The sequence below is a fragment of the Porites lutea genome, chromosome 5 (assembly GCF_958299795.1).
Source record: "Porites lutea chromosome 5, jaPorLute2.1, whole genome shotgun sequence".
NCBI lineage: Eukaryota > Metazoa > Cnidaria > Anthozoa > Scleractinia > Poritidae > Porites > Porites lutea.
Genome location: NC_133205.1, coordinates 5,679,165 through 5,705,797, shown reverse-complemented (window position 1 = coordinate 5,705,797; position 26,633 = coordinate 5,679,165). Strand labels below are relative to the sequence as shown.

Below are 26,633 nucleotides of genomic sequence, written 5' to 3'. Positions count from 1 at the left end.
TGATGAAATTGCTAAGGACGAAGAGCATGACCAGAGTGGTCTATACATCGGTTCAGTTCTACCGCTATAATCCCTTTTTAAGACAATTGTCGAAGCAGAGGATTCGTGCATACTTCTTCTAAACGTAAAATAACGTGAACTTGGGCGGCACCAAAACTTTCGGGTTTCCTGCATAACGCTTGAACCTATTGCCAACTGGGACGCAAACAGCTACACACTTTTCAAGATAATTTCTTTCTATATAGCATGCCTTTACCCCTTTCCTCCGTTAAATAACCTTACTTAGGTTGGAAAAGGAATGAGTGAATTACCTTTTTCCTTCTCTTTTGCGATTCAGCCCATTGAACAGCTCATGATCAACTCAGCCAGAGGTAATACTACAGTTAGATCTTTTGCTAACTGATTCTTGCAAACTACACCTTGTAAAATTCAGTAATTATTCATGAATGTTATGACAAATCGGTATAGAAAAACACCTCTGTAGAACCCAATACTAATTCATAGAAACACTTGTTCACCTAATAAGCATTCGTCAACTATAAATACAGATCTTTTTCATTGTTTTATTTCACAAGTAAAAGTGTTAACAATGGCTCGCCTTTTCCCTCTCCATAAATTGCAGATCGGACGCAAATACTTTCTCTAGTACTTACGAACCGTTAGCAAATTTTTTGCTCTGTCGTTTTGAATTTTTATCATGATTTTGTGAAGTATTCCTTTAGTTTCGGTACACTGTGTTTAAAAATGTGACAGAAGGTTTTTGTGAGAAAGAAATAACGTAATTTATCATTGAGACCTCTTTGTCGTCTACTCAGTCTTCATTCCCGCAAAATCATTGCTTTTTAACATTTCGTTAAACGTGAGGCATAGCTAGCTAATTTGACACTGACATTTTTGTTATTCTAGGTTTTCCTGTGCATAATTAAGTCGTACGAATGAAAACACTCCTATGATTATAGACCTACCATTGATAATCGTTTTTTGTTGGAGGAACAACATGAAATTTTGTAGCGGCGGTGAGAAAATAAGAAATGCTAGCGGCCACCTGGGTGAAAATGAGCGACAGTAGAAAAAAAGTGAACAAGAACACGTACGTACATTTCCTCCATAAAACGTGTAACCAGGACGTTTCTGGACGTTTCTCGTTGGAGTCGTGCAAAACAAGTGTAAAGAAATGTACAAAAAAAGTGCGCTGCACGTGCAAAGTTGCTTTTTTGCTAATTAGACATATTGTTGTTTTTTCACCGTTCTCGCTGCCTTCGCCGCTCAAGCACAGGGGCGGATTCAGGATTTTTTTTAGGAGGGGGTGCACTCGTCTCATGCTCTACTTCAACACCAATAAACCACATAGTTTTTTTTTTTGCAGAATACCAGTTGTATTAGAAAACCGCAGGTCATCTCAGAGGGGGGGGGGGGGGGGATGCGCACCCCCTGCACCCTCCTCCTAGATCCGCCCCTGTAGCATTTCGCGATACGCTCTTCTCACGTATGGTAATATGCCCGTCAAACCTCGTTTTTGAGTAAAAAATCCTTTGAAATGCTAATCAGACGACGTTTTCGTATTTGAATTTCAAAAGAATTTTTACCCGTAAACGAGGTTAGACTGGCATATTACCATACGTGAGAAGAGCGTATTGTTTGAGCAAACTATAAATATTTAATCTTATCGAGAGCTTCCCTTTTAGCCCTGGCTAAATCTATATATTAATATATATATATACAGCTATCTGGGGGAAGGTGAATAGCCATGGATATTTCGAGCAAAGGAGCCAATTAAAACACGCAAAAATTGCTTTCAACTGATTTGGTAAATACTGATTATAAATCTAGTAATGCGCGTAGCGGGTCTGATTGGATTCCATTTCAGGCTGCGTTCAAAAGACGAATTTTTGGCCGCCCGAAAAATTTGACAGGCCACTTCGTTCAGAGGGAACCGTTCAACATTTTTGTTCTGTTCAAATGGAACTTTGAGCGGCAAGACGTCTTAATGTTTGTACGGTTAAGGCGTTTTTGTATGAACGGAACACCTAAAACGCACGAGCTTTTAACGAGTTTTTAATTTCAATTTTTAACGAAAGAAATTATTGTTTAATGAGAGTTTGGAAATCTGATTGATATATTCCATGCAAAAAATTGAAAGTGTATGTTGAACAGCATGTAAAAAAGCGAGAGCTCACAATGTTTATCACTGCTGTTTGTATTTTATTTTTGATCAAACTATATAATGGCCCAAGAACAAGTCTCTAAAATTGAATATAGAGAAGGTAAGATCGCCCGAGAGATTTTTGCTAGTCTTAAAAAAAAAAAAATCATTTTATAAGTACCTCTGTCCCATATCCCGCTAGTGATGGTGCGTTGACGACAATGTAAAGGTCTGACATTAAAGCGAAATAAGTGCTTAATATTTTATAGGTCCCTTAAACATCAGTTGGCTTTTTAGAATAACGTGCGTATATTTTATTAATTGCCTGAGAAAACCGTTGCCAAGGAATGCAATTTTTCTCGGTGGTATCTTTGTAATTATTGTTTCTTAAAAAATAAAAATTCGTAAGAAAGAAAGTTCGGCTATTTTTCTTACTTCCCTTCTCAAACCTGGCTCGATGTTTTTTCTTTTAACTGTGAATGAATATCTTTTATGTGCGGAAAACAAATTTCTTAGCAATTTTACAGAATGGAATTATAATAAACAAACGCATCAAGAAAATACGAAGTCCAAACGATCAGAATTTACGACGCGCGTATTCTGAATACTTGAAATGGCGCTGCTTTTATGTTTTTTGTGCTTTGAAATTATGCTAACACGGTTATGAAATACATTATCGTGACTGCCTAACTCCCACTACTTTCTCAGAGAAACTCCCTGGTACCGATTAGCGGTATTTCGAATCCTCAGATATCGTGAGGGATTTTCCTCCTGCACTTTCATTGACAATTATGAATATAATTAATCTTAACCTTCCACTTTCTCTTTTATCAAATGAACAATTATGCCTAATTTTTACATTTTGAAAATAAAGTCTGTAGTTTTCCTTTTATTTTCCTTTTTAGCCTTGATATTCTGGGTTCTTTATACAGTACATTTAATTTTCTAGATATGTCGGTTTCTTTATGCTTTGTTTGAAAATCATGCAGACATCACTTAATCTATTTTATTATTAACCCTACACTTTCTCGTACAATGCAAGGACTATAACGCCGAATCTTTTAGTTGTCATGTCCGAAAATGATTCATAGCTCTTTGGCAAATGTAAACTGATCGCAACTCAGTCACTGGCCAGGAAGTAAAGTACCGTATCTTAAGCTCAGCAATGGTGCTGTTTTATAAACAGACGAAACACCCAGAAATGCCCTAAATGCTAGTTACAAAGCGTGCTGAGGTATAAAAAAACTAAAATTAATTAAATATAAGAATGAAAAAGAGCTAGAATTTGTATCAATTGTCGACAGGTTATAAAATAAAAACAAAGAGAATGGCTAAAAATCAATGGAAACCAGTAGTATTGTCTAGTTATAATTGCCTGGCATTTTAAAGAAGATCAGGATAATCTTGTTATTAGGGGATAGCTCTTTTGCGATATCGTCACACTCTAGGCCACAGGTCATTTAATTAAAAGTCAAAACGTAGCCTCTCTTTAAAAGGAAAATGTAAAATCAAAGATGGTGAAAGGGGGGCGTTGAAGTACGTTTTGGTAAGGGCACAATTCACACGTTCATTTCATAGGTGCTACTGCAGCCTGCGTGGTAGACCTTCAAAGGGGTAGGACGAATTCAGGCCCCAAGTCTCTTATATCCCCTTCCCCTGGCTTTCGAACGCCTTCCACGCAAGCTTGTACTACGGCACGGTGGATATAATTACCTTTTCAGTCTGAGGAACTTTAACGTTAAGCCGTTTCTCTTAATGGTGCCAAAGAATGCTCATTGCATTGTATCCTCGTAATCAAGTCGACAATATAAATGAAAGTTGTTATTCTTGAGAGAGAGAATGGTCAAACAAGAACGAATTTTGAAATTTGCAACTTGGAATGTTAATTACGTTCTTGTCAATTCATTGTCAAATGGGGAGGTATGTTGACACAGATGTTTTGATTAATTGTTCCTTTTTAGCTTGGGAGTAAGAAGGCACTGATTAAAATATCATCTGAGCCCAAAGGGACACTTAAGTTACAAAATTTATTCACTGTTCTCTAGACACCATTTTCTATCTGACAAGGAAACGACTGACGGCTGCTCATTGCTGATTATAATTCATGCAAGTCTGCTTTAAGAGTGAAAGGAACTTCTTTGTGGGATGCTACGTATCTGCTTCGTTCCAAGGTTTCTCTTAGCTTCATCCTGTCTCCTTCTGAGATCTAGAACTTTTACTTTTGGGCACGGGGAATGTATTAAGAAATTTCAAAAAGAAAATTTCTGGGAACGAAAAAATCTCGCATAGAGTTAAAGCTGTATACATGCATTTGCACCAAAAAAAAACATTGATCATTGTAATCTTGGAGAAAAATGATTGCACAAAAAAATATCTAACCCCTCCCCACTAAAAAAAGGGTCGGCTGTTGTTGCTTCATCGATCATTTAAATACTTCAATCCTGGATTGTTTTTAAATTCAGTCAAATTTGTAGAAACAAGAACCATGACTCTATATTTATTTTTGCATCTTACTTATGCGTCAACGTTTGTATGTATGTCCAACTCCAGTTGACTGTATTTTTTTTGTTTGGCTAAAGCTAACAATTCCTCTAAAGATGTGATTTATTCTAAAGGTAGATTCTGGCCCAGTTTATTGACCAAGGGTTTCAAAAACGAACGTGAAAACGCTTACCGTCTTTTGTTCGCACGACGGCTGCCACTGACTCGATCACAGTCGACTCGGACGCTCTGCTGAATATTATGTGCGACGTGTAATGGGAATTGTCCTTCACCTTCTCCCTGATCCCATCACACCCCACAGGTTGAGTCCACAAAGGACGGGTCAGCGGCTGCCATCTCAGCACTTAGGCAAAAACGAATGGTACCCAGTCCTCAACGATTCTTCCGAGTCTGGTGCAGCGTTAAATTCCCACCAAAATGTCTCTCCTGTTTAAGCCACTTGCCAAATTTCACGTAAACCTCCCAATGGTTTGTATAGGTAATAGCATGATTTGTAGTGATATTTGGCATAAATACAACGAGTGATATTTAAAAATTGTTATACGTAATTTCACGAGCCGCTAGGCTCTCGAAATTGGATACAATTTTAAAATGTCACGAGTGGTATTTATGCCAAAAATCACGTACAAATCATGCTATTATATTATTTGTTTATACTACTATCCGCAAAGGTTTTGTAATTTTCACATGTAGCTATTTCAAATTAAGCTGAAATACCACTGCTCTAAGCCAATCAAATTGCAGAAATTTCTCATATAGTAGTATAATACTCTGAAATACAAGTGTAATTCGCCGAGCTGCCCAAATGACTACAAAAAGTGCATCAAGGTGGTCGTGTCAATCTGCTCTAGAGATTTTGAGAACAGTCTCGAAGTTTCCTTCGACGTCAATCTCATGGACGCCAAGTTCTCTTGATTTTAACATATACTCTTCCGAAAACTAATTGTGTCAATCGGGCACAATTTATTATTTGAATTGAATAAGCTTGTGAAGATGAAAATTTGTAACACATAGACATAATTTTTGTTTTCTTTTTTTTTTTTTTTAATAACTGTTTACATGCAAATGTTAATAATTCAGCGAAGAGACTGCAACGCTTGGCCAAAAATAGTCTGTAGTGCAAATTAGTTTAACAGGCCATCCTTCAAGCTGTTACTGAAAGAATCTACTTCTCGTTATATCGTTTCTAACGGGTACTATTGTCCTTCGAATAGCTTTATAAGGGATATTGATAGTGTCATTAGACCGGCACCCAAACGCTATCGTTAGTGAGCAATCTTTCAAGAAGAATTCTTCCTACGGATTCGTATGTTCTCCCTTGCTGCTGGAGGGCCGCTCCATTGTGAGACTTTCACCAGAGCCAGATGAATCTGCCCCTGATAAAATAGGATCATGTTCGAGATCACTGGCTACCTCCCAGTCATTCAAAGGATCATCAAGGTACTCATCTGGTTCTTCGGTACTCACGATTCGTGTTTTCATCCTCTCTCTAAAATACGTTACATACGATATTTCATTTTTCATCATGCTTTCGCACAGTAGTTTCTTTTTCTCAGGAACGTTTTTCTTGAGAGAAAAGCCTTTTACATAAACACCTGTATAGGCCTCGTCCAAGAAGTCACCCTGCTGAAGACAAGCTCTTGTCAGGGCTCTATTTTGGCGTCTAAACCGTTTGAGTTCTCTCTGAAAACTAGGTCCCTCTGCCCTCACTTTCCTCCAAAACGTTCTATTGAAATGCTGGTAGAGCATGAAGTCAGCTTTGTTCCAGCTCTTTATGTCTTCTTTAACTTCAGAGCTCATGAATTTTCGCTTTTGCTTATCCTGCCGTTCATTAAGCTTGAAGTATAGAATGTCTTTCATTTTCCAGCATAGGAGGCGCTTAAGAAGCAGTAGAGACTCGTCAAAGTACTCCAAAATCATTACAAGGTCAAATTCCTGTTCTATAAAGTCCAGGTAACGTTCCACGGCGGTAACGTTTTGGAAGTATCGAAAATCTAAGCCCAGGTCAAAAAGCATTGGATTTCGAACCAAATGAAGCGCCAAGGTTTTCTTCATTAGGGGTCTAATCTCTTGGAAAGGTGGCGGAAACTTCAAAAACGTTCCCAGTGGATCATCTTCGTCTTTAAACCCCAACGGGTTGGCAAGATGCATAAAGTTGAACACTGATTCGTACTGTGCTGCCGGATCCCTTAAAATCGTTATGTAGCGACTTTGTTTTTTGGGAAATAAATGGTTCATTGGTCGCTTGTTGAACCTCGCGTGATTGCACATTATGTTTGCTCCAAAGTTGTACAAGGGTGCGGTGTAGGAAAGCCGAAATCTTGCAGGCCACATGAACGTGAATAGCTGCTTCTGTTTCGGCAGCACAAACGTTAGGTTATTGGAGTCGCCGTATCGATTAAGAATGTTTGTTATTGTACTACCGCCCGTTTTGTGTGTTTTAAGGAATAGAATTTGATCAATCGGTGAACATGACTTGTAGCTTCTACGTCTTGGATATTTTGACTTCTTGAATTTGTTGGATTGTTCAGGTTTTAAGGCGGCATTAGTTTTTGTTTCCACTAGAAAACCCTTTGATTCTATTGGCATTGATTGCGCTGAATGGATTATCGAATCTCGTGCCATCAGAATTCTGTTTAGAAGACAAACAAAAAATGAATGAAATAAATAAACAAATAAATCGTATGCTATCTATAGATGTTACAAGCAACTTGGTCTAAACCCTTGCCTTACTAACTGGCTCTTCTGTATTTCAGTATAGTTACAATGTTATTATAATAAGCAGAACTTATTGTCGAACTGGTTGGATTGATTCCAGAAATCCACATGTCGCCTAATGTAAGTAAATCCGGATTCCGCGATCTGGAAAAAACTTTCTTGAGGAATCTAGAACCCTGGGCTTTGAAATCCGGAAACCAGCTCAAGGAATCCGGAATCCCGCTAACAGTTGGAATGCGGAATCCAAGTTCCACTAAATCCGGAATCCAATACCTGGAATCCAGAGTCCACAGCATGGAATTCATAATCCAAATTTGACTTGGATTGTCTTACATGGGGCGATACGTGCACATGTCACATATCATGCGTCTTCGCCATGTCAGTTTTAAAAACTGTGGTGTATGTAATAGAGAGCTCTGGATATTTTCGAATTTTCCAAACACTCACTGTGAAAAGGAGGCCAAAACAACTTCAAAAATTTCATGCAATGAAAGAAATCACAATCGCCCTCGTTTCTAAAACAAGGTTTGGGCCACTCGAAAATGGTCTTTTTGTCACGAAATATGTATCCTGCATTTTCAAATGTGTTAAAACACGATACATTCAGAACTCGATACTTGGTTTTTATTTGTTTATATGTTGTTGTTGTTGTTGTTGTGGTCTTATGCAGTAATAACCCATTTATCCATCATTTACAAGTTTATTTGTTACATTAAGGCAGTCTAAACAAGAAGCAGTCAATGCATGCTGTTGTTGACAGTAAAGGAGGTCGTTGTTGCTAGAGGAAGTCAATGTGAAAGAGCAACGAAGCATTGTTTAGTAGACTGAATTGATGAGGAGAAACGATGAAGTATAAAAGATCATCTATATGAAGAGTAATTAACGGGCACGCCGCATTGATTTTTTTTAAAATTTCATCCTACCTGGTTTCCAGGGTCTCTTCTCTTTCCTCCCCTGGAACGGGGAAGAAAACTAAGACCCTGGGTAGTACCCTGGGTAGTACTAATTAGGAGATCAGTAATCTACTGTAGATGAATGGCTTGCTTGTGTTTCTCCTTGCCCGAATTAACCAGCCATGCATAAACTAAAATATCTAATTAACGTTGACTCATCTAATAGCCCTCAAATTGCGCTTAGGGGCTAAATCTGCTAGAAGCTTAGTACAATATAGACCTGGAATTTGCTTAGTAAACGCCCGTTTAGTTTAACGATTCGATATTCAACATGTTGATCCAGTTTTATTGATCAAGTCATTGTTGGATGCGATATCCAATCCAACAAATGTTAGACACTGTGTGGATAATGTTGATCGAGGTTGAAAAAGACAAATTATTATATATACTGGATAAATGAGCCCTAAGAGTTGTTCTTAAAGCTTTCGTGTTTAAAATCAAATTCAGCTTCTCGATCGTATAATGGGCTTCGAAGCACCTCTCTCGATGAAATTTACTATTGCCTGTGATAAATTATTATTACTTACTTGCCATTTGCCTTGGGGCAGGATGGTGTGGAGAAAAATCTTTCCTTTCCATAAAAAACAATGCAAATCGCAGTGGCAATAATAAGACTCCAAAACAGCGTCCTTAAATGAATCGCCATGATAACTAATGGGCTTAAAAAAGTGTCCACATTTCATGGTTTCTTGGTTGTCAATTTATGTTTTCATAAAGGATTTAGCGTAATCAAGCCCGTTGGAATCAGAAACATTATCAGTTTGTCTTTCAGATTGAACCGCACTCCGCGCTTTTTGGTCGATAAACTAATTCGTTAGTTCCTTGAAAATCAAATAAAGGCATGCGTTTTTTAGAACAACTGTCAACGATTAATCTTTAATGACATAAATGGTCTTCGCTTGTTCTTTTCACCTGCATTGCCAAACATGAGTCAAGTTGAGGATTCGAGAAATACAAGTCTTCTTCATTCCACTCTTCTCGTTTATATCTCGGCGTAAATCGTCAAAGTCAGTGCGAATCCACGGATATTACAAAAATGTCCAGTGGTTCGAAATCAAAATATTTGCAGGTAGCAAAAAGAGATTAATTTCCTATAGAATTGAACACAAGCTAAGCATGAACGTGTGACCACTTAGAACAGGAATATTTGCTTTAATTATTATAATACCTCATTCCTGTGCGAAGATAATTCAAAAATGTATTTGGGATAAACAAAGATCACTCTCGAAACATGCAAACTAACCAACCTTTCTACAGATATTTATAAAAGATTGAAAAATCGGATCGTCAATTGAATTTTTTTTTACTCTAAATGTAATTAATAGAAATGCACTCAAAGAGAAACGGCACTTTGAAACAATTACAAGCCAACTGGCACGAAGTCTTAAAGGAATTGATGGAGTTATTATGGACGGGTCCTAACACCTCACGGAAAGACTGGTAGTCTCTTTTGCCAATCCCCTTCTAGGCACGACATCCATCCGCTGTCCGGGAATTTGAGCCCACCGAGGAACAAGACCAGGAGCCCGTTTCTCGAAAGTCCCGATAATTAACGGGCCCGGTAAGCTGTCTCCGTTTACATCAAAGATCGAGGTTTCAATAGTTTTGCATCTAACATGATAAAACTGTCAGTTAATGAAACAAAATGGAGTTGTTTTCTAGCCAGGACCCGTGCTCTTATTCTTTTTATTTCGATTTGAATATTTGATTTCGGGCACGTAAAGTTAACGGGACTTTCGAGAAACGGGCCCCAGACCCGAGACAGCGGCGGAAATCAAGTCTAACTCCATCACAAAATAAGATGCAGTCTCGTTTGAATAGCCCCTTGTCTATCAGTCATGAAATAAAAACAAGTGCAATATTCAAATGGCTTTATAAAAATAGATTTGCGGCTCTCTTAAAATCTAGTTTGAAACACCAGAAAGTAAACGCGTAATTTTCGGTCCCGAACTTATGGGCGTGCATTTGATCAAGACGTTTTACCCAGTTCCCTGAATTCCTCTAATTTTTATGCACTAACAAGTTCAGTACTAATCAACAGATATTAAAAATATTTCTATAATTTTTATGCACGAACAAGTTCAGTGCTAATCAACAGATATTAAAAATATTTCTCATGGTTCATTATGCTAGTATTTGCAGGTAGCATACTGGTAGTCTGCTACACAGCCGTTTTTAGGGGTACTCAACAAAGTTTTATACGGGGAGGATCCGCTTCGAGGTCCAACCCCTTACACTTTTATTCACTGTTTTTGGCAGATAAGGTACCCCTTTCTTATACCTTCTACTGAAAAATGGTACCCCTTTCACTTACCTTGTTTATAGCTCTGCATCCTTTTTAACTGCTGTAAATGCAATCTCTTTAAGGTATGAATACACCTCGAATAAGAACGTTCTTCTTGACTTTTTTACAGCAATCCTCTGTGAGTCCTTTTTACAGACCAAAAAGATGATGAAAATTCCTACCCTTTCATATAGCCTGAAAAACGTACTCTTTCGGGTACAACCTCTCCGTATATGGCATTATAGGGCGTATCTCTCCTGGGTCGGTTTGACGGCCAACAAATGCACTACAATTCATAAACTCAAGGCGATCTTCCGCATTTCAGGATGAAGAAGAAGCTGAAGAATTTTTAATCATTTTTGCCTTTGAAAATCAGAAATCGGGACAGTTAATCTGGTTTTTTTCTCTTTTTTGTTTGTTAAAAGATGTTGGCTATCTGCATTCTCTGGACCGCATTAAGACCATTTTAAAATTACCTCTCTTGCACGTTAAAATTGAGTATATAAATACCGAAAATTCCGAAAATAAGCCCCTCCATAATGACTATTTCACTTCAACTCAGTGAGAGGAAAGGTTATTTAACTCCAACTTCGTACGCTATAACTATTCGACTTGGGACCAATTATTTAAATACCCCACGTAAGCACGTGAACTGAAAATCTTCATAATGATTATTGTTTTTAGTGTTCGAATGAAAATATTTACTTCAACGCAAAGATAGCAAAATTATTGTCACGGGGTTCTGTTGCATAATTATAACCTAATATCCACAGTAAGATATCAGAATACGAATTTCAGCCTGTATCCTGAGCAAAGTATATTTTGATGTGAATAATTTACTAGTTTTAAAAAACCCATCCGCACCATACGTGTTCGTTGCCACAACTACCAGAAAAGAGGCCGACAGAATGCTTCGTCATAATGCCTTAATGACTTATTAATGTTTTGGAGATGAGCATAATTGTACCTAGAAAACAAAAACGCACAACAAGATATCAACGCGGTGTTTACTTAGGAGTTCAAAAATTCATTTTCAAAATGCAAATGAAACTCTCGTGTATATTAAATATGAAGATAAGCTTTTTCGTCTTAGTGCACTTTGATCGGTAGATCAGCGATTTTATCGTCTGATTCCCCCAAAATTGCACCGTCCATTATACAAAAGGATCAGAAAGACTTTAAACGCTGTTAAATATTGCTATCAGTCATCGTTGCAAAAACTGTGTTTTTTTGCAATGAATTTCATTCATTTGTTATTGTTATTTGCGGGTTTCATGAAGGCTGGAGCAAAAGAAGCCCTAAGTACATCGTCTGTGGTAATAACATCGTCATTAGCACGGGCTACAAGTACAATTATTAACAGTTCTGATCTCAGGCAGTTTGATGGCTTAAAAGGAGCTATCTTTGCCACTGACGCGATTTCTGTGATCAAGTTAAGAATATCACCTGAGCAAACACAACATTTTGAAATGACAACTGCCACATCAAAAGATTTAAGTGCACCATGGGCGACGCAAAGAGTGGCTTTTATTGCTAGAAGTGTCCAAACTACCACTTTGAGTATCCGCTCTTCACCCACGCCTGAGTTTTCTACTTCTACTACAGTTTCCGCAGGACATGTTGGTGGTTATAAACTCCCCGCGAGCATGATTGAGTCATCTTCAGCGGTTCTAACTTCAGTGTACCGGTTAAGCAACTCGACTCTTAATTCAACGAAAAATTCACATGGCGGACCACAGGCGGCCCAGACGTAGTATGTGTCACTGAATGAATATATTAATATCCACATGGACAAATTAATGCGATGAGTCGTCGAAACTCCCATGGACTAAAATAGTCTAAAAGTCAAAATATAACAAAACAAAGCTAAGATACCTTCAACTGAACGTATCCTTGTCTTTCCTGGCCGGTTTAAGTGGCATTTTGTTGAGTTTTGAAATTGTAGGTACTATCCACTAAAGAAGAATTAAAGGCTGGCTACAAAACAAACAGACCATCTCCACGCGCCTTCACACGAAGCGCTATAAATTCGAGAATAATCGACGAATCCGCCCCAAATAACCATCGGCTAATCGGCAGGTAACGTGTGCTCCGGTTCCTTGCTCGCTTACTCCACAAAACCCATCGCAACTGCACAATAATCGCTCGCTCATCAACAAACACTGTTGGCCTTTACGCTTCGATATGACCGCGAACGACCAGGTTTAATACGCGACGTGAATATTCAAGCTTAGCGACCGCGTCCGCGCAACAATGCAACACTTGCAATGGGAGGGATGGTACTATTGCTTCTAGGTCAATCAACACTGAGCGAGGGTCCGCTGCGTTAGTTTTGACCAGAAAACAAAAGGCGATCGCGCGAACGTCCGTAATGAAATAAACAGTTATTTCCAGAACACCGTCAATATGTTGTCCAAAGTGACGAGGGGGGACGACAATTTGCCGCCTAGCAAAAAGGCAAAATATAGCCTCGGCTATGCAGCTGGTAAGGAAAAAAGTTTTGTGCGCGATATTTTTTTTTAATGGTTATTTTTATTATTATTTTGAAAACTCAGGGGCCTCCAACGACGATTTCCTCCTAAATGCATTTAAAACACTTTTAACGCTGTCCGGGGTAACTAAGATCTCTAAAAATGCATTCTAAGTGGCGCTAATACATAGATCATATTTATAGTCTGTTCATACTAAATATAAAATCGTGTAATGTTAAGCGGCGAAGGCAACCAGAACTGTGAAATACAACAATAGGTCTAATTGCAGCACGCTTTCGTACATTTCCTGGCCGTTGTTTTGCATGACTACGTGAAACGTCCAGAAACTTCGTGGTTTTCACGTTGTTAACGAAATGAGCGAAAATCTTACTCTTGAGCAAACTGAAGTTTTTCAGTTTGCCAAGAGTGGGCACAACCTCCTCGTCACCGGTCAAGCTGGAACAGGAAAGTCAAGAGTGGTTGCCGCAATTCGCGATGATTGTCAACAGCGTGGTCTGCGAGTATCCGTGATTTGTTCGAGTGGAATTGCTTGTCAGGTGTATGATGCAGGCGTCGCTTCGACAGTCCATTCTTTTTACGGTCTTGGTGCTGCAGATCTGCCGGCCGAGCTACTGATTACTCGCGCATCAAGTGATGGCAGGATGTGCGAGAGAGTACATGATGTGGACGTTATAATTTGGGACGAGGCGAGCATGTCCAGTTCGAGGATGCTTGAACTTGTTAACGCTTTACATCACAATTTAGCCGACCAAGAAAATTATGAGTTACCCTTTGGAGGGAAACAATTCATAATCGTAGGAGAATTCCTACAGCTGCGGCCAGTGCCGAGTACCTTCGATTCCGGGGATTTTATGTTTAAATCTGCAGTATTTCAATTCGCCGTCCCACATCGTTTTCAGCTGACAAAAGTAATGCGCCAATCTGAAAGCAACAAGTCGTTCTTGGACGCTTTATCTGACGTCAGACTCGGCGTATGCTCGAACGAAACGGCTGTGTTTATTGAAAAGTTATCGAGGGAATTGAGTCCGCAACTGAAAATCGCCGCCACGCATATCTTTTTTAAAAAGAATGCGGTAATGTTGTTCCATCGGATGAAAATGGACGAACTTGAGGGAGATTTAATGCGTTTCGACGCAACATACGAAGGGGACGGTGAGAAGGTGAACTGGCCAGGCGAGAGATCACTTTTTTTGAAAAAAGAATGTAAAGTGATGCTACTTTGGAACAAGTCAGAAGACCTCAAAAATGGGAGTATGGGAACTTTCAAGAAAATGGCAGAGGGCAACAAGTTGCTGGTTTATTTTGAGAAAGTTGGGATTGTTGCTATTGAACGTGTAACGTGGTTTCAAAGGAACCATCAGGGAGAAACCATTGGCGCTGTTCATCAGTTTCCACTCACACCAGGATACGCGGTTACATGCCACAAATCGCAAGGGCTAGAACTCCCGGCCGTAGTAGTGCATTGCTCGAAAGAATTTGTCCCTGGTCTAGTTTACGTTTCCATGTCTCGTGTGAGATCAGCTACCACGCTGCAAGTCATAGGGTTCAATAGAACTCAAGTAATACCAGCAGACCACGAAGTTATAATGCAGTGTTCTCGAGTTACCGGTGAACACAGTGCTGATTTGAGGTGTTGCCGACGAAAGGTCACCAGGGACGAAAGCTTTTTTGATGTCCAAGATCGCTATAGATTTGCGGTTGGGGATTTAGCGGATGCTGAAGATTGTTACGAGTTTCCCATAGAGGTATCAGATGGAAAGGTGCAATCTTATTTCGAGCGTGAGGACACTGATCTCGAGGTAAGTGTCGCTCAGCTTTTTGAACAGATGGAAAAACACGAGTCAGAACTATCACACCCGCCTTCGGAAGGTTTGGACGCAACACCCCTGTTGATAAAATTGAAAGTGAACACGCCCTTTTCCGAATTCAGCCGAGCCATCAACGAGAACGTGGACTTGTTGTTGGAAGAACGCTTCACCGAAAATGTGAAGACGTTTATAGACATTATGTGGTTCCATTCATTCGTAGCCATAGAGAACCACATAATCGAAAATCCCGACGATCTAGACATCAAAGTGACAAGGGGCGATTTCACAACTGCTACAGGCAAGTTGCATCAAGTATTTAACTCGGAAGAATTTTCTCGACATGTATCGAGTTTATTTAACGTTTCCCCTTTTATAACAGCCCAGAGGTCTATCGGTGTAGATCTAGGGATGGCAGTGTACTTCAAATTCCTAGAGCACCTTGTACAACTTTCAAGAAAGGAATACCAACAAGAAGTGGTTGCGTTTAACGTAGACGACATGTCAGCAGCTGGTAGGGCAAAAGTTCGTCATGTTGGTGGCTGGGCCGTTCGAAAAGTTCTTGAGAAATCAAGAAGGTACGTACGGGTCAATATCTCCTCTGAAAATTCCGAAACAATGGCATCGGTGCGGCGACACCACAGTATCTGCGAACTTATTGAAGAATCCCTTGTTGGATCTGTGGCAGTGTTGGAGGAGGAGAGCCAGCACAAAGACACCCTGCAGGTGACAGAGGCACGGCAATATAGAGAAAGGGGACTGATACATATAGAGGATGCTGTCTATAAATTCTTCATGTACCTAGAGAAACAACGAGTTCATTTGTTAAACGATCATATGTTGCGCAGAGAGGGAGCAAATATGGTCGAAGAGGCCCACCGAAAGCTGATCCAAGACGACGAAATAAGTTTGAAATGGCAACAGTGTTTCAAGAGCGAGGATGTGAAGGAAAAGAAGGTGCAGATAATCGTAAAACAATCAATCCACTTGGAATTTTGTTATCTTTAATTTTCTTTCACTTATTGTAACTCATTCATGTTCCTTTTTTAGGATTTAATACGGAATATTTTAGAATCTGTCATTGAACGCTATTTGCACATGGGAACAGCGCAGTATTTGCGGGACTATCGAAGAAGCTTCCAACTTAAAAAGAGCTCAGAATTGAGAAAGCGAGTCCTTCAGCGACAGAAAAAGAATCAAGAGAAGTCAGACAGCGTATCATTCGAGGTAAAATAAGTGTACTGTAATTTTAGAGCACCCACCTTGTCTCGCAAGTGAAAGTGGGATTCCATTTAGTGTACCTTTACATGAAGGGGTTCTCACTGAGAGTATTCGGTAATTGGGCATTGAGAATTAACTCGCGTCTTGGATATGACTTCGACTTTAAAAGCTATATTTTGGAGGCTATTAGTGACTCCGGTGACAATAAACACGTTATTGCTCCCGCAGGGATTTCGCTCAGAAGGCGAACTCCCGAGGAAGCACTCTAGTAGCTCGCGCGCAAATTAAGGAAAGCACTTACAGTACTTTCAGAGGGGCCGCGAGGAATCGCTATAGTAGGTTAATGATGACGTTTTCTATTGTTCGCGCCCGCAAGTAAGAGATGGTTTAAGGATGACGTAAAACATACGGTAGTATCACAGTGGTTATCAGTGACATTCTGTGGAGCAGCTGTTTTGAAAGTGATGGACCAAAATTAAAGACACTCGTTAAACGCAGATGAAGTTATAAGGTGTGTATAAACACTTGGAGGGACACGAGTCACAAATCTTTGATTGGAAAGAATTTGCCAGGCACTCTTCCTCGATCTCTTTGCGGAAATAAGACTCAGTCCCAAACAACTGAAACAAGCAAGACTAGTGAATCAACGGCTAGATTATCACTTGCAGAACGAAGGTCCGCGATTACAGAAATTCGAGGACTTTCAAATGAACCGTTTGTAAAATGAGAAAGAGAAATACTAGGCAAAAATTCCAACTTCTAATTAATTCTTTTCTTATGCTTTAGAATAAATTTAATAATTCTCCACACTGAGAATGTTTTCAGATCAAACCTGTGTAAATTGAACTGAAACTGTGCATGGAACCTTTCGTTTCCGGTTCTAACTTTCACCTATTGTATAGAGAATGTGTGAAAATCTTCATTATGAATCGGCCATGTAATATCCTCTATTTATTATGTATTTTTATTCCTAAACACAAAGGGAAATAAAAGGTTAGATGTCCGGACAGCCCCATACACTTATTATGGATACATTTTATGCCTCCATTCATAACAACTATTTGTGTGAAATGCAATGTTTAATGATGAAATTGCTGCTTGCAAAGTAAATGTATGTGGTTGTACAGTAAGTATAAAGTATGGAAAAAGTAGCAAATTGAACCACAACATTTACCGAATGCACATGTATATTTTATTGACAGGATATTCTCAAGGACCGGTCAGAACAGAAGGTTTCTTCGCATGCGCGGCTGATACATTTTATTGGCAAGTACAATGATGACGCAAGTGTCTTTGCCCGTGTTTATACAAGAGCCCAATTACTGTTGCTTTGTGAGGCCTATGAGGTCCCTGTCAGACGGCGTGATACCAAGATAGAATTGGCTAAAACTCTCATTGAAGCCTTAAAGGGGACAAGATCAATACCGTTTACTGCTCCAGTGGATGACAGGGAGTTCCAGGTCGTAGAGACAGTGCATGATGAAGAACATGGTGGACTGCGCATGCGGTTCAGGATAGCAGGTAGCTCCATTGGAACATTCAATCGAGGCAAATAAATTACATTCTACTCAGTTTTAGCGGTTTTGCGCCTTTTTCCGGTTGGCATTGAACAAGCTGAAGAAGAATGTTCATTAGCTGCTCCAACATTGCTTTTGGGGCTGATGGTCGTTTGGCCAAAACGAATGGAGTTCTGTGTTGATTCCTGTTGCAGATAGGTTGGATTGTTATTTTGACCATTACATGATCTTACTTGACAAAAGTGATTTTCTACACCATCCTGGTTGATTATTGCAGGTTTAATTATGGATTGTGGAAATTGTGCTTGTTTCACTGCAACCATGGAACCAAAACCCAGGCACATAGATTGCAAGTCAAACCATAGTTTAGAAGAAACAAACTGGTTGTTGTTTTCTGAGCTTTCACTTCTCCAATCATTCATAAATTTGTGAAATTGATTAAGTTGTCCAAGGCGAGGATCTGCATTTGATCTGATCACTAGTCTGTCATTAAAAAGATTAACCAGTTTGGATGTATGAACCAACAATGATATTGTGCTGTCGAGGTGAGAGCTGTCTTTTCCTTGTCCCATCATGTTCTCTTGGTATTTCTGTTGAAATAATCATCATACAAAAGGAAACCTTCAAATTTTTATTAATTCAAAACATTGATACAACAATATTTTAACTTCGTAAGAAATTTCATCCTGATTTTGCTGATTATAGTTTTTTAATTGATATAGTTTTTTCATTTATTGTGGGTTATTTCTTTCCGAGAGGGTTCATTTCAATGTCATGTCTTGACAAACTACGCACCGTCAGTCACTTCAACAGCTTGTAGCAATTTCAGTATTTCCAATAGGAAACTGCTCTGCAAATCTCACCTAATAACGGCACTTAAATCAAAGTTAAGGTTTGAACTGTCTTTCACCTGCATTAAAAATAGCATCTTATCGTCAAGTACATCTTCGGCTAAATGATTTCTCATTTTTGAGGCTGGGTCAAGATTGAAATGTTGGTCAGTTAACTTTTCATGCAGAGGAAGACTGAAGGACTTCTGATCCCAGTTGAAGGCATCTTTGAAATACTGCCAGGTCACATTCCTGCCCTTTATCATTAGACATCGGGGTTTACCACTTGCATTGCTCTTTTCTATATTGTTCCTGATCTTCTTTATGTTGTGCTGAGAGAAAAAAATAAATTAATATGTATAAGGACCACAGTACATGTCAATGTCATTTTAAAAGTTCAACCTCATTGTAACAAACCTCTTTATAAATAAGCCCTCCAAACGACATACTTTTCCCAAGTGAGGGAAAATGTAACACATTAAGAACCTAGTTTCAAAATGTTATTCACTTTGTAGCCATTTAGTTTTACTATACACATAGCCTAGGTTGATTCTTTCTGGTTGAAATTGACTTTGAAAAATAGTAAAGTATAGATTGTTGCTATATCTTTGGAGAGGAATAAATTTTGTGCCTAAATCTACCTTTGGATCCATGACAAAAACCATTGGTGTTCCAGTGTGGATGTTTGAAGTTATAAACTTATCCTTCACAGGATCCCTTCCTCTAAAGTGCATTCTGATAAACTGTCTGTTACAGTCTGCTCCATCCATAATACTCCAATATATCCTGAAGTGGACAGAAAGAATTAGAAAGACAATTTTTTATATTGGAGTTGAAATCTAATTTGTTATCATAGCTGTGTTTTATAGTTAGTGAATGTTTTGGTTGTGGGTAATTTGCCCAAATTCAATGAAAAATAATATATTTTCACTATCTTTGACATTAGCACCTTGGAAAGCATTTTCAAGATGTAATTCCAAGAAGAGTGCCCTGCTATGATTCATAAAAAATGTAGAGCATGTTGATTCAGATGGTGCTAATGTAATCCAAAAAAAACAAAAAATCATAAGTTGAGCATCCTGGAATTCACTTACATGCCTTCACTTGACTTTTTTTTCTGAATGCCTGTTGCTATTATAATTATTTTCATATATTGGTTCCATCGATTCCGGAATCACCAGATAAGGACATTAAACTCAGGGAAAGAAAGTGGTAAGTTCAGTTTTGATTCTGATATGATGTGGCTAGGATCTTTTCTTATAAGTGGGTAAAGATTTTAGAGTGCTCCAAAGTAATTCAAATTGGCTGTCATCAATTACATGAATTGGTTGGATTACTCAACCCCATTTGTTGTTTTAAAATTGACATCAATCTTTCACTATCCTATTAATGCATGTCGTTGTAAAAAATGATAATTTAATGTACTGTTATGTTGTTCTAGGATGCTAAAGTAGAGGTATGCATATATGTCAAGAAACATCACAAGTCCGCAGCTTACACGAAACCAAACTCCAGCATTTTCCTGACGCCTTTCCAGAAGTTAAAATACAGATCGCTCGGGGAGCATTCACCAGATGGGAACTGTGCAACAGGAAAGCGAAATCCACTGTCACTTATGAAAATGAATTGCAAGACATGAGTGGCCAACTGAGGTTCAGTTTTACCTGTAAAAACACATAGCCAAAGTAATAATGAAATTAGGTTTTGATACCAGGTAAAGTTTTAATCAGTTTCCAAAATAGTTTAAAAATACAACATACCAGACAGGCTTGTCATTAGATCGTGGCCCTCTCCAAGGTCAACAAATCCAACTAGCCTGTGCTTTCCATGCTTTACTACCATTTCTAGGCTTTCCTAATTGTAATATCAAAGCAAAAAAATTGTTTAATATTACTTACTAATACGCAAAAGGTCGTGTTGGAATTCCTGTGTTTGTTTTTTTCTCAAATGTTGGTTTTAGCAAGCAATGACTCTTTGTTCTAAAATTAAGATTATGTTGCTTACAGACGGAAATAACAAGCTGAAAGTGAATGACTCACTGTGAATAATGCACTTGAAAGAAGTATTTCATATATACAGGCTAGCCCAGGCCATGTAACCTGTAGGTCAAAATCCTTATAGCTGTGTGAGCGATCCAACATACCGATTTAGCATTATAGCAGATAAGTTTTTTTTCCGATACGAACCTGAATTTTCATTTCGTCTATCACAAAGCCTCCCCAGTAATCCTCCTCCCTGAGATTTTTCTCTTGTGCAGTCTCCAGGCACCATTTTAGCACTTGATCGTTCCAGCCAGGTTTTTCTTCTACTTTGTTCTTATAGAGTCTGTGAAATTAATGAACATGGCTTGTCATTTAATTTGATTTTTCTAAATTAGAAGGTAAACATGTTCAACGTTTTCATTATGAGATCATCTTTAAATGTAAAAGGTCAAGTGTGGTCGTGTCGAATGATATGCCAAAAACAAGGTTACCTGATAGTGCGGTTGCTTGGAAGAATGATAAATTTCCTAAGGGGGTCAAGGACGTGGGGGTTCTTACAATACAGGTCAATGCACAATCTGATGATCCTGTAAAATAATATTGTCAAAGAATGAAATTACGTAGGCACAAGCTAACACTGACTGCTATGCACTGGTCAGCATAGCTGAGGGGGAACTCGTGGGGGAGCATATTAAAACATTCAAACTTTTAACATACTAGGTGCACAAACGACCGCTTCGCCCGAGGCCTGATGGTTAGGGTAACCTAATAAGCGTATTTTTTTTCCTGCCATTTACTGTAGTTTCATTTTACTTTCTACCTTGTCGTTTAAGTACTTATGTAACACCTATTTTACAGATACACCTGCGGAAAACAACTTACTTTGGGTGCCATCTGTAACCCCGCTTACTTTTGGTGGCCATGATACTTTTCTGTTGGGTCCAAAGGCATTCCATTTCATGTGGAACTTTAGACTTGTCTATGTTGTGTAAGATTGTGGACAGATCCCTGTGATCCTCTTTCTCTAACTGCAGGGATTCACTTTCAAATTTTTCCCTCCAGTATGTTTCCCTTCTTTCTGCATTGAATCGTTGCTTCTTTTGCTGGTTTAGTTGCAACACGACGTCTTCTTTCCTCATGTATCTTTTGTTGCAATTGCGATGTACCCCGCTACGTCTTTCCCGTCGCATCTTTTTTAAATTGTGTAATTTCAACAAATGGTTACACTCTGAACAGGGCAATCCTTGTACAGAGAATATTTTACACTTTGAGGAGAAAGCGACTGTTGATCTTTCCTGCTTTTCTTTCGACAGGTCTTTAAAAGACCCTGTAACATAAGGAACCAAATAATCTTGTATAGAATCTCCATCTGAGAGGGATATTCCCTTGCAAAACGAGGATTTCTGAACATAGTCCAGTGCCAAATTAACTCTGCCCAGTAACGACATTGCGGCAAACCCCGGAATGTTGCTCAGATCACTCTGACATCCGTGTGCCTTTACGCTGACGAATGAGAGTCCTGTCTTCCCGTCCTGTTCAATCACAATTTCGGTGGATACTCTTGCGTTATTGACCTCCCATGCCTCTACACGAACTAAACACCAATAGTGTGGCTTGTCTCGTACAACTTTCCAATCGTCAGGAACCGAAAGATCAGCAAGTGCCTGAGAAAGAGGAATGAGGCCATCCACATCGCCACTATGGTGGGTTGGATCTTTTTTCTTCACATTCAAGTAAACGCTTTGCTGTTGCTTCCTAGGACCTCTCCGAGCTCGAATAACGGCATCTCCCCACGAATCCTTCACAATAAAACCTAAAGAGGTTGAACTTAGAGCACATCCAGCGGTGTTTTCATTGGCGGCTTGCGCTGCATGCTCTATAATATCTCCGACTGGTGTTACAGCACCGAGTTCATAAGTATAATTGGCCAGCACCCTAAAATAAATATTGAAACGGTGTTTAAAAAATCTCTGATGCGCCAGAAAGATCACTCATTGAGGGGCCCAAAGATTTGGGACGTTAATATGACATAAACCGCCCGAGCCAGATTACAGTGGCACCAAACGACTGTTTTTGGTAGCTTTCATTCATGCACAATTTTCGAAGCTTATCTTATAAATTCCCTCTGATTTTATTAAGTTTAATTTTTCGCATCCCAGGTTAAGCTATTTTTCGTAGAAAAAGAAAACCTTAAGTTTTCGGAATCAAAAAAGTGATAGAGAGAGGAATCAGAAATATTCTTACTTTCCTAAAGCTTTAAATTGCATCTAAAATTTTCGGCAAAATGTAAATATTGAAGCCCTTGTAGTTTTCAAAAAGACTCAGTTTGCCCTAGGATGACCGAACAGGTACGAATTTTATAGCGGAGCTAAAAAGAATGAGCGGCAGTGGAAAAAGTGAACAAGAACATGTACGACATTTCCTCCCTAAAACGTGAAAACCAGGAAGTTTCTGGACGTTTCACGAAGTAGCCATGCAAAGCAACGTCAAGGAAATGTACAAAAAAGCGTGCTGCATGCAATTAGACCCATTGTTGTATTTCACAGTTCTGGTTGCCTTCGCCGCTTAACATTACACGATTTTATATTTAGTATGAACAAACCATAGATATTATCTATACATTAGCGCCACATAGAATGCATTTTTACAGACCTTAATTACTCTGGGCTGCCTTAAAAGTGTTTTTAAGGCATTTAGGAAGAAATCGTCCTTGAAGGCCCTTGGGTTTTGAAAAGAATAATAATCATAACCCCAAAAAAATATCGCGCACATAACTTTATTCCTTACCATAGTTTCCATTCAGCTGCATAGCCTAGGCTGGATTTTGGCTTTTTCCGAGGCGGCAAATTGTTGTCCTCCCTCGCCACTTTGGACAACATATTGTCGGACGTTCGCGCGATCGCCTTTTGTTTTCTGGTCAAAACTAACGCAGCGGACCCTCGCTCAGTGTTGATTGACCTAGAAGCAATAGTACCATCCCTCCCATTGCAAGTGTTGCATTGTTGCGCGGACGCGGTCGCTAAGCTTGAATATTCACGTCGCGTATTAAACCTGGTCGTTCGCGGTCATATCGAAGCGTAAAGGCCAACAGTGTTTGTTGATGAGCGAGCGATTATTGTGCAGTTGCGATGGGTTTTGTGGAGTAAGCGAGCAAGGAACCGGAGCACACGTTACCTGCAGATTAGCCGATAGTTATTTGGAGCGGATTCGTCGATTATTCTCGAATTTATAGCGCTTCGTGTGAAGGCGCGTGGAGATGGTCTGTTTGTTTTGTAGCCAGCCTTTAATTCTTCTTTAGTGGATAGTACCTACAATTTCAAAACTCAACAAAATGCCACTTAAACCGGCCAGGAAAGACAAGGATACGTTCAGTTGAAGGTATCTTAGCTTTGTTTTGTTATATTTTGACTTTTAGACTATTTTAGTCCATGGGAGTTTCGACGACTCATCGCATTAATTTGTACATGTGGATATTAATATATTCATTCAGTGACACATACTACGTCTGGGCCGCCTGTGGGCGGACAGACTGATGTTAATGACGAATGTGATTCAGACGGTTGTGATACATATGTCACTCGCTGGGTGGATTTTTACCTAAACGTAAGTAAAAAGAGGTTATTTTTTTATGATGGATTTACAACATCAACAAATATAATGCTCACCAATTTTGCATTTTCCGGCCACTAATCATGAATTTCTCTTTTAGCTACCTTGAATTAGAATTGCAGGTTGTGAAGTCGACAAGAAGAATATAGATCCTTATAATGTACATATTTAATTCTTCGCCGACGGCTTAACAGGTCCAGAAAGCTTACGAACAATATAATAATAACACTGCTAGACTGACAACTATTTTTAAAAATGTTGTAGCGTTATTAGTTATTAGACGAACATAAAATCACTCAGTGAGTCTTTACTCGGTAGTGGCTTTTTATTTTCATTAAGACGCATGAGACCTGTTCTTCGTAGTCTATATCTCTAGCCGGATTTTTGAAAACGTCACCGCCAAATAATTATATTTACCTTTTGCGTCCAACAGTTTTTTTCGGCCAAAAACAATCTACAAAGTAGCCATTATAAAAACTAAGAGTGCAACGTTACCATTGTTTTTTCTCTTCACCTCCTTTCCTGCTTTTCGCTCTTTCTTTTTCCCCTTTCTTTTTCCTCTTTCTTTTTCCTTGGCTAGTGTGATCTTGGAGCTTATATATCGGGCCCAAAAAGTCTTCCTTCCGACGCCTTTTCACTCAAATCTACAAATTTCGTTAGGTTGGTTTTCAAACAAATCGGCTAGATATATAATTATGGTATCTACACATGGACTGATTCACCAGTTATGGTGAAATAGTCTACATCGATCCTGGCACAGTTGAAGGTCTATCACTGAGTAAACAGCAGTTTGTAATAAAGCAAAGCCCCTCTAGAATAATAAACTAAAAACGTTTTAAGGCTACTGTACGCAGTCCATAAATCTTCAAAAACGCCAACTGTTTGTAAAGGAAACTGATCACAGAATCTTTATTTTTGTTCGCATATCTATCAAAGGAAGCGAAAGACGACATTATTTAGTATGCAACTCTATAATAGTCAGAGTATAATTACAACATCCAGCTTATATATTTGTTAACGGATGACCATAGTCTTTATATGCCACTTATCGCTCGGTCAATACGTCAAGGCCGAGGTCGGAGATTTCCTTGTAATGACCGAAAGGACGAGTTTAATAAGTTATTCATTATATGGCCTTTTTATTATGGACCTGAGCCTGCGATTAGTTAAAACCAATAACTAGTCAGCGAATAACTTAAAAGAAAGAACACGTCACCAGATGGATCGCTTATATTGATTGTTAATTAAAGTGCAGTTCCCCTACCGTTAGGGATGATTACCGGCAATTTTTATTTTCACAAACAATTTGAGTTTCATGTATATTGCTATCGCAGGCTAAATTGGGGGCGTAACGTCCTGGCTTGATCATAGCGTCTTACCTAAATAATTATGAAAGAAATTTACACAAACTCGTACACCACTAAACCGTGACGTAGTTAGCTACGTGAAAGTTTTGTTCTCGCCACACTCATTCTAATGAGAAACTTTTCGTAAAAATGAGAATAAAACAGTTTTTTTTTTCTTTTTTTTTTTTCACAGATAGGAGGCTGGATTATGCTGTCTATTGTTCTTGTGGGAATTGTTATTCTGACCGCTACCTACATTCAGGGAAGAAAGAGAAGGAAAGAAATCAAAGCGCTGCCGCAGTTGATGTACAGGGAAATGCATCGCTATAGAGATCGTTGGGTGTGAAAGACCCGAAACAAACCATGGATTTCAAGGCGACGTCCACGTAAAAGTTTGGGAGGCTCGTACGCGCATGATCTGGAGAGCTTGGTTAATGGATATAGGGAAGGACGCAGGCGCACTGGCTAGAGAAAAGAGAGATTACTAAAAAAGTGTAACCACATGTTTAAATAGAAGCACTGTAGTCTATGCTATCATTATTCACAAGTGTTTTAAGCTGGACTGCGTAGCTCCACTTAGTGGGCTGGGTGCGCTCTTCCCATTCTTCTCGCGGCCATACAGCAAGGCAAAGGACAACAGAAGCTCCTGTGGAATAGAAGAAAACTCTCGGGAGGTACCCTTGAAATGAAGCAGTCGCGAGCGATGAGTCGCGCCAGCCATGCAGGTTCAAGCAAGTAGCACTGAAGTAGTGGCTTTTTGCCGATTGTACTTGACGTGATATAAAATTTGCGCATGCTTGTTGGCATCAGTGAAAGTGAAAACCGTTCTTTAAGTCGTTTGCTATTGTTAGGCTTGATATTTGTAAATATGGTATGTTTAGATCACAATAAATCTCTTAAACTTCACCTTGGAACTAATGGCTCGCCATCAATTTTTTTTTTGTCAACGAGAAAAGAGGCGTTGCGCGCTAAAAGTTTACTAAGATTTGTAGATTCTTAATAAAGGCCAGGTTCATACAGATTAAGCGGGTTAAAAGACATAAAAACGGTGATCATCAATAACAATAACGGGGTTGAGACGCCGAACTTTTCATGAGCCGAACCTAGTAGACCTTTTTTACCGACGCGACGGCCATATTGAATTTGTTAGGTTTAAGGAGTATTATGGAATGCCTCGGGGGGGAGGGCGAGGGGGGGGGGGGGGGGGGGGCTCGCTCAGTATTTACGCGCG

General features: G+C 39.2%; 3 protein-coding genes and 1 long non-coding RNA gene across 4 annotated transcripts; 2 read left to right on the top strand and 2 right to left on the bottom strand.

The window, feature by feature from the left end:
* Positions 1-5,682: 5,682 nt before the first annotated feature.
* LOC140937604 (galactosylceramide sulfotransferase-like) lies at positions 5,683-9,149 on the bottom strand. Its single transcript, XM_073387151.1, has 2 exons — positions 8,844-9,149; positions 5,683-7,277 (listed from the first exon to the last, which is right to left on the bottom strand). Exons 1-2 carry the CDS (start codon positions 8,960-8,962, stop codon positions 5,942-5,944), a joined length of 1,455 nt encoding a protein of 484 aa, XP_073243252.1. The 5' UTR covers positions 8,963-9,149; the 3' UTR covers positions 5,683-5,941.
* A 4,291-nt stretch (positions 9,150-13,440) lies between these two features.
* Positions 13,441-17,674, top strand: LOC140936905 (uncharacterized). The gene is made up of 3 exons (XM_073386409.1): positions 13,441-15,854; positions 15,948-16,124; positions 17,321-17,674. Exons 1-3 carry the CDS (start codon positions 13,446-13,448, stop codon positions 17,672-17,674), a joined length of 2,940 nt encoding a protein of 979 aa, XP_073242510.1. The 5' UTR covers positions 13,441-13,445.
* LOC140937503 (uncharacterized) lies at positions 17,218-22,025 on the bottom strand. The gene is made up of 8 exons (XM_073387062.1): positions 21,330-22,025; positions 20,939-21,034; positions 20,652-20,790; positions 20,226-20,319; positions 19,964-20,129; positions 19,107-19,251; positions 18,546-18,797; positions 17,218-18,225 (listed from the first exon to the last, which is right to left on the bottom strand). The coding sequence occupies exons 1-8, from the start codon at positions 21,893-21,895 to the stop codon at positions 17,683-17,685; spliced, it is 2,001 nt and encodes a 666-aa protein (XP_073243163.1). The 5' UTR covers positions 21,896-22,025; the 3' UTR covers positions 17,218-17,682.
* A 1,454-nt stretch (positions 22,026-23,479) lies between these two features.
* On the top strand, positions 23,480-26,317 carry LOC140938894 (uncharacterized). Its single transcript, XR_012165578.1, has 2 exons — positions 23,480-24,050; positions 25,596-26,317. It is a non-coding gene; the product is annotated as an uncharacterized lncRNA (long non-coding RNA).
* The last annotated feature ends 316 nt before the right edge of the window (positions 26,318-26,633 follow it).

Coding starts and splice junctions, on each gene's coding strand:
- LOC140936905 (XM_073386409.1), top strand. CDS start 13,446: ATGAGCGAAAATCTTACTCTTGAGCAAACTGAAGTTTTTCAGTTTGCC. Junction 15,855..15,947: donor AGGATGTGAAGGAAAAGAAG/GTGCAGATAATC, acceptor TTCCTTTTTTAG/GATTTAATACGGAATATTTT. Junction 16,125..17,320: donor CAGACAGCGTATCATTCGAG/GTAAAATAAGTG, acceptor TTTTATTGACAG/GATATTCTCAAGGACCGGTC.
- LOC140937503 (XM_073387062.1), bottom strand. CDS start 21,895: ATGTCGTTACTGGGCAGAGTTAATTTGGCACTGGACTATGTTCAGAAA. Junction 21,035..21,329: donor GGTTACAGATGGCACCCAAA/GTAAGTTGTTTT, acceptor ATTATTTTACAG/GATCATCAGATTGTGCATTG. Junction 18,798..19,106: donor TTTTTGTCATGGATCCAAAG/GTAGATTTAGGC, acceptor TTTTTCTCTCAG/CACAACATAAAGAAGATCAG.
- LOC140937604 (XM_073387151.1), bottom strand. CDS start 8,962: ATGGCGATTCATTTAAGGACGCTGTTTTGGAGTCTTATTATTGCCACT. Junction 7,278..8,843: donor TGCCCCAAGGCAAATGGCAA/GTAAGTAATAAT, acceptor TCTTCTAAACAG/AATTCTGATGGCACGAGATT.